Source organism: Polistes canadensis, unplaced genomic scaffold, assembly GCF_001313835.1.
Source record: "Polistes canadensis isolate GaletaPanama2010 unplaced genomic scaffold, ASM131383v1 scaffold_788, whole genome shotgun sequence".
Classification (NCBI taxonomy): Eukaryota; Metazoa; Arthropoda; class Insecta; order Hymenoptera; family Vespidae; genus Polistes; species Polistes canadensis.
This window is the reverse complement of record NW_014570335.1, coordinates 5,973-13,268: the sequence shown is the minus strand read 5'-3', so window position 1 is coordinate 13,268 and position 7,296 is coordinate 5,973. Positions and strand designations below refer to the sequence as shown.

Here is a 7,296-nt window from a genome sequence, read left to right as displayed (position 1 = left end):
TTTTTTTTTGTTCTTTTACTCCTTTTACTCTTTCCTTTTTATTACTCATCGATCCTAACTTTTCATTCTATGCACAAAACGGATCATACTTTTTCTTCGCGAAAAAGAATCGTGTAGTAAGGTATATATAATCATATACTCGTAAAGCTTTTACTCACAAGCAAAAAAGATTCAATAAGAATCATTTTTAAATTACTTTGTAAAAAATACAAGAAATAAATTAAATACATAACGTGTTGATATTTTGTTAATACCTTCGTTAGACGAGAAGGTAATTAATTCATTCTAATCCTTTTTATAACGAAGCTTCTTCGTTCTCTTAAACGTACATTATATACTCGTATATATCATTTTTTGTGTGTTTTGAATAAATTAAATTTTCGTCGTTCACAATTATCACATTACAGCGTATAATTAAAGAAATTAATAGGACTTTTTCTTTTTTAATCTGGTAGTAAACGATTCCCAAAGTGAGAAAGAAAGAAAGAAAGAGAAAGAGTGAGAGAGAGAAATGAAGAAAGGAAAGAAATAGAGAGAGAGAGAGAGAGAGAGAGAGAGAGAGAGAGAAAAAGAGAGAAAGAGAGAAAAGTCTTTGAACAACAACACCTTTGAGTTACACTAGAAAAGGAATGAAATATTTCTTTCGTATCTTATCGATTGTCCTTTCAATCCTTTACTTTTCGTATCCCGAAAGAAGACACTTTTTTTTCTTATCGTTAACAGATTAGTTCAAATGTCAGTTCGTTTTATTCTGGAGAACGCGTTCGATGTTCACCAAAATGGCTTATAAGAAAAAACACTGAAACGATCACTGTCTTTATTCGCAATACTGTAACGAGTAGAGAACGATCCATTCGAACGATCATTCGAATAGAAATCGATTAGTTTAGACAATATAGAAGGTTCTTTCCCTTCTAATAGAATTTCGGTTATTAAATTTGTATGTTAAAATCTCGTTCGTTTAAAGAGATTTAAATATATATTCCGAAATTCTTGTCTGACAATCGTTTATAATTTAAGTCGCAGCTCCATAGGAATGTCTTTGAATAGCCGAAGTAGCAACAGGTAAAGGATAACCAGCAGCATAAAGTGGTCTTGGTGCTAATAGCGGTGACTTTTTCGTTGTCGAATCAAGCGACGACACACTTTTCGGTTCGGTTAATTCGTTTTCGTCAGGTGCGATGATGTTCTCTATGGTGAAAGGTTTCTTCGTTTTTTTCCCAATGCCTAGTGAGGACGATAGGCTGGTATTGTTGATGGTCGAAGTTAAATTAACGATAGGATCTCGATTATTCGGCGAGGATGCCTGAGACGTCGTGACATGATCCGTTGTTAAATTGGTGATTTGGTCGGTAGTTATGCTAAGTAATGGCGAGGATCGATTGTTTGCTCGATAATTTTTAGAAATAGGTGAGCCAGGTGAGATGGATGAAGTTGGCGATGGCGGTGCCGTGACGATGCTACCATAGATCGCACTGATCCTCGATGAAGACGACAAGGATTCGTCCTCGTTAACGTTATCGCGGTAACCCAGTTCGTAAGGATTGTTATTATCGGCCAAGAAACGTTCGTTGTTTTCTCTGACGTCGAGTCCGGGTAAAGATGTACGAGTACAAAGTCGACGTGCATCCGGGGATTCGGTGTTGGATGGTTGAAGCTGTCCCGTTGTTTGTTGTAGATAAGATAATTGAGATACGTACGGTGAAACAGGGAACGCGGAAAAATTCCATGTGCCCGATTGAAGCAGGGCAGCTTCGTACGTCCTTAGAATTTCGTTGCTACTCTCTGTACTGGTCAATCTTTGTCTAACTTCCGGCGACAACAGATAATATCCGGCAACAGCTTCGTTATTGGCATCGAATCCGCTTGGACTCGGACTCGAGCCGTTCGGAAAACCTGCATTACTTCCAGAACCAGCCGAACTTATCATCATTCGTCTTTCCTCCATTTCCCAACGTAATAAATCGTCCCTCAATCGATGCAAACTCGCTACGTTTAGGCCTGTCCCCGTCGTACTGCTCGTCGGGCTGTTATTGACATTATTAACTGGCGATTGGTCCGAACAAGGTGGTGGCATCGCCGAAGCCAACGCTTGAAGTTCCGATTTTAACAATTCCTTGTCGGGTTTGTGAAGTTTAAAACGTTTCCGACGACGAAGAAGCGAGCCATTTTCGAACATGGACAGAGCACCTGGGTGAAGGGCCCAATAGGCACCTTTGCCTGGTCTGTGCGGTCCACGTGGTACCTGGAACGTGGAGAATATTTTATCAGTCGCTTCGAATTTTTGCACTATTCGACTTGTAATCGAAGGGTCCTGATGTTTATCGCGCTTTACTATTTCTCTATTATTATGTATTTTCGTTTCTCTCATTCCCTTTGGTCTAGTCTTTCAAAATATCTTCACGTCATATTCTTAAATAAGATATATGTATTTTTGTTGTTGTTGTTGATTCAATCCGACGTTATAATCGCGCGTATAATCGCATTAAATCACATTCATTCCCAATCCCAATCCGAATCGTAATTGCAATGCAAAAGTATTGATTTGAATTTCTCTTAATGAAATATAAGTACCATTTGATCCCGTTATATATATATATATATATATATATATTATTAGCAAAAGATAATTATTATTTAACTCGATAAAAAACCTTGGAGTTCAGAGGGAGTGTGGGGGGGGGGGAGAGAGAGGTTGGAGGAAATTATTTGTAGTACGATCATAAAGAAAATAAGGCAAGAACTTGTTGAAATGATACCATTGAATAGTTTCTTTCCTCTAAGATTTTTTCTCTTGGTTCTATCTATCTTCGGTTACTTGTTAGAAAAGAGCTATAGACCAGCCCAGTTCTAGTATCAGTCTATATATCTCATCGATAGTACTATATCTCGGAAGTTGAACCTTAGGCTATCCTTCATAAGACAGTAGAGAAGAGCACACGAGTTGGTACATTTAACCAAGGATGCGGTTTGTCGGTGCAAATAGTAATCGGTCTCATCGAACGCGCTGTCGGAGGCACTAATAACGTCGACCATAATATATTTTCCTTCCCCTTCTACTCATAGTCCGCTTATTATAATCTACCGGGAGCGGACGAGCTTCTTTTCCAATCGAATCAACTTACCCGATCGACAGATAATCATTTCGCCTTATTAAATGTAAAACCTGTTCATTCTCGGTGTAATGAACTTAGCTCCCTCCTTACACCTCTCACCTTACAATATATATTTTTCTTTTTCTTTTTTTCTTTTTCTTTTTTTTTATCTATCCAATATGTGTAACTAGTCAATCCTAATAACAACACTCACATACAAAGATATATCCGATGGAAAATGAATTTATGCACTTTGTATCAAAGGATTATAAGTATATCGTGTCATCGTCTATCGTTTACATCTTCAAATAAAACAAATTCAAAAGCGCGTATTAAGAAAAAAGAAAAGAAAAGAAAAGGAAAAATGATATTAAACGAGCGTGCATATTGACATTATTATTTATCTGTCCCATAAACTTACTTTATGTGCATGAAAGGTTTCTATTAATTTAATAAAAATCTTAGTATAATTATATCATTTTTCAATCACACATTTTGATCTACTTTAACAATAGTACGCAAGAATAATAATAATAATAACGATACGCATCATTGACTTTTATCATTAACATTTTCAAAACTGTTTTTTGCATTCTTAACTAGTTTTTATTTGCTCGTACTCGATTTTTTTTGTTTCGTTTCGCAAACACACATGTAGGTATATATAAATATTAGATAACAATTTGTGTCTAGTCAGCTAGTGCAACATTCTTTAATTGATGGTATCGAAACGAGTTTGATAGATAATTATATATCTTTGAAAAAGTATAAAATTATTGAAAAATAATATCTACAAGAATGAAAGTAAATAAATATGTTGACTTTTGCAAATTAATGTGAAAATAACTTTATATAAATGTCATGTCTATAGAATTTAGTATTTATAATTTTATCGCGTTTGCACGGTTATTTGCTATTCACTTCTGTTAGTTTATAATCGGAGAAATATTTATTTGGAAATTAATCAGGTTTATTTGATATCATAAAAAAGACAAAAGGAAATTTCTTATCGTATTTTGCGTAGAATTCAATTAGATTCAAATTCGATCGTTTATTGTCAGAAAGAATATCAAGTACAAGTTGGATATCTTTTCGTTGTAAAGAAAAAGTTAGTTCGTCCAAAAGTTAGTTGGAAATATCATTCGACGATATGTTTCCCTGAATAATAAGGGGTTGTGAAAAGTTTTCGCAATAATGCTTGCGTGTCTAGTAACACGACGTTTACACGCACATAGGTATATATATATATATATATAGATATATATTGAAGATCGCAACAATGTTGCATACTAGGCACAATATCTTATTGGCTGTGTAACCGCCACATGTGTTAATGTTTGCGGTATATTTGAACTTCTATCCTGGTAGGGGAGAACAGATAGATATTTTATTATTATTTTTTCATTTTTATATTCTAAAAACACATCACCGGTGACATATGGCACATGTCACATGGAATGATCCAACAAACAGGACATCCTGAAGACTCGCGCACAAAGTAAAATATCTTTCTTTTTCTATTTGTGTGTGCAATGTTTGCTTTTTTTAATATATATCTAAATGATGTAATCGTATAAGAAAAAAAAATACAATCTAAAATAGCTCGGCTAGTCAACTAATGATCGAAATAGAAGATAATAACATTTTAGTTTCGATACACGAACGAGTGCAATTTTAAAGATAATTATGGGAATGAACTATGGGAAATATAAGTACATTAAATATAATTTCAAGTGTCTAATCTTTTTGATGAAAATTGTTATATTATCCCCACGGTGGGGGATAATAGATTTAATATATTTCAATGTATTATTTAAACGTGGTAATATTAAAAAACTTTAGAAGAAATTTGCTTTACGTGAAAAGGTAAAAAAATAAGATTTTTGTCCGACGGCAAATAAAAATGTATAGCAGATAGGGATAGGTATGCATCTATCTAAGAAGCAAATTAATTAATTTAATGTGATAAAAAATGTTTGATATTATTTTTTATAAATGATAAAAGTATGATGTATATTTTTTAAAATAATATGCGATACATTGAAAATATTTGACGTTTGACTAAAAATTACGGGAAATTAATTTCTACGGGAAATTACATTATACTAATTACGTTTGACTTAAATAAATTTCCTTAAAAGGCTATTGCATTATTTTCACAATGAATGACAACGAAAAAAACTGCCCCTTTTCGGAATAAGAATGAATTAAATATTCTCATTTTACAATTCCCGATTTCGCGGTCTGTAACTTTTTCATTTTTACAAGCGTCAAGCGTATTTTTATATTTGATTGATACGAGATCGTGTTAGATGAAAAATTAGACAAAATAGTTGCATATAAATCATTCGAATAAAGATAAAAAATAAATGAAAGAAATATCAAACTCGCGTGATTATCTTTCTTTCCAGTTTGTTCGCTCGCGCAGAAATGAATTAGTTATTTTTTTAAATTACAAACATTTGCACAATAATTTAGTTTATCAAACAACAAAAACACCAACAACAACAACGACAACAAAATATATAGAATCAACTTCTACGAAGGAAGGAAGGAAGGAAAAAAAAAGGCGTTTATCTTTGATTTCATTTTCGATAGATCAAAATAGAAAAAGAAAGTTGGTCGTGATTCCTGTCGATGAAATGGATATGTGTCGACAAGTAATAATAATACACAAGCCTTTTATTCGTTTGGAGAGCGAAGACGCGTTAAGTCGATGATCAGGTTGGCAGGTGCGAAACGCAGATGGTCACAAAACGTACAATAATAATATAGAATCTATTGAGAGGTGCGAGCCTTTCTTATAAAAATAAAAAAACAAATAAGAATGAGAGACATTTTATATTATACTTTGATAGAACTATCGTTTGAAAAAGATTATCAAATTTTAACTCACTCTCTTTTCCGTTCTATACCCTCCTAACCCTTTCCTAATTACATTACGACAATTTCTACAAATTTCTAAATTATCTATAGGTAATTTTTGTATAAAAACATAATAATCTCAATATTTTACTTTACGATTTAAAATATTTGTCTACGAAGGTTTGATCATTTGACCCTAAAAAATATTACACGCATTCTATCATATATATATATGTCGAGCAAACGTTTATATTGTATTTTTACTATCGATCACACGTGTGGCGATAGTAAATTGAATAATTAACGACGAATTAAAAGTAAATAGATTATTTTTGAAGAAACATATAGAAATCATATTCGAATGATTTGCATAACGCGCCCGGTAAAAAGAAAACTTAATAAATGAAAGTAAAAATCGTAAATCGAAATGGGGTGGTACTGTCAACGCGTATAACTTTGAATATAATACATCAAATATAATATTGCAAAATATTTCATGGGTTTATTGTAATAGACCTTGTGATCCTTGATTAAAAAATTAAAATGAATAAACGAACCTTGATGAAGCAATCGTTGAAGGATAAATTGTGCCTGAGAGAGTTTTGCCATCGGCGTGTGTCCTTTCGATAATAAGGAAATCGGTCGGCGATAAATTTATATATTTCAGCGAGAGGTAACATTTTATCTCGCGATGACCATATCGCCATTGCCGTAAGCGATATATAAGAGAAGGGTGGTTTTTGATCTCCGTAAGTATCGCGCGACGGCCGCGGCATTCTTGGAAAGCCAACAGCCTCAAGAATAGAAGCTTAACGAGCGATTTAGCTCGGGCTTCTCAGGAGACTTCAACACCTATTTCTTCCTATGTGATTCGAACCATTAATCGACGATTAACTTTGACCACCAGCCAAAGAACTATCATTCTTCTCTCTTCTTCTTCTTCTTCTTCTTTTTCTTCTACTTGTTCTAGTACTTAACTTGTCGAGCTTAAACTTTGACGAGCTTAGCACCGATAAAAAGCACCAATGATGATAGTTTATCATCCGAGATTAATCCCAATGCGTGGAACATTTCCCACTAATCTATCCATATATTCTCATATAATCGACACGAGGAAATAAAAAGGAAGAAGGATCCTTTCTTCTTCCTCACCGAATAACACCGATCACGATCAAATTTCGTCTTTTTATCATTTATTTATTCTATTCTATTCACCAGAATTATCCTGTTAAGTCCGACACTGTTAATTCACTCATGATGTACGAACGTCACTTCGTTATTATACGTAACAAATCGTTTTTGTATCTAACGAGATAAGAGGAGAGAGAGAGAGAGA

The 7,296-nt window shown here is 33.7% G+C and overlaps 1 protein-coding gene across 1 annotated transcript; it reads right to left on the bottom strand.

Moving 5' to 3' along the window:
- Positions 1 to 1,015: 1,015 nt before the first annotated feature.
- Positions 1,016 to 6,736, bottom strand: LOC106792826 (meiosis-specific transcription factor mei4-like). The gene is made up of 2 exons (XM_014759352.1): positions 6,518 to 6,736; positions 1,016 to 2,245 (listed from the first exon to the last, which is right to left on the bottom strand). Exons 1-2 carry the CDS (start codon positions 6,734 to 6,736, stop codon positions 1,016 to 1,018), a joined length of 1,449 nt encoding a protein of 482 aa, XP_014614838.1.
- Positions 6,737 to 7,296: the final 560 nt, after the last annotated feature.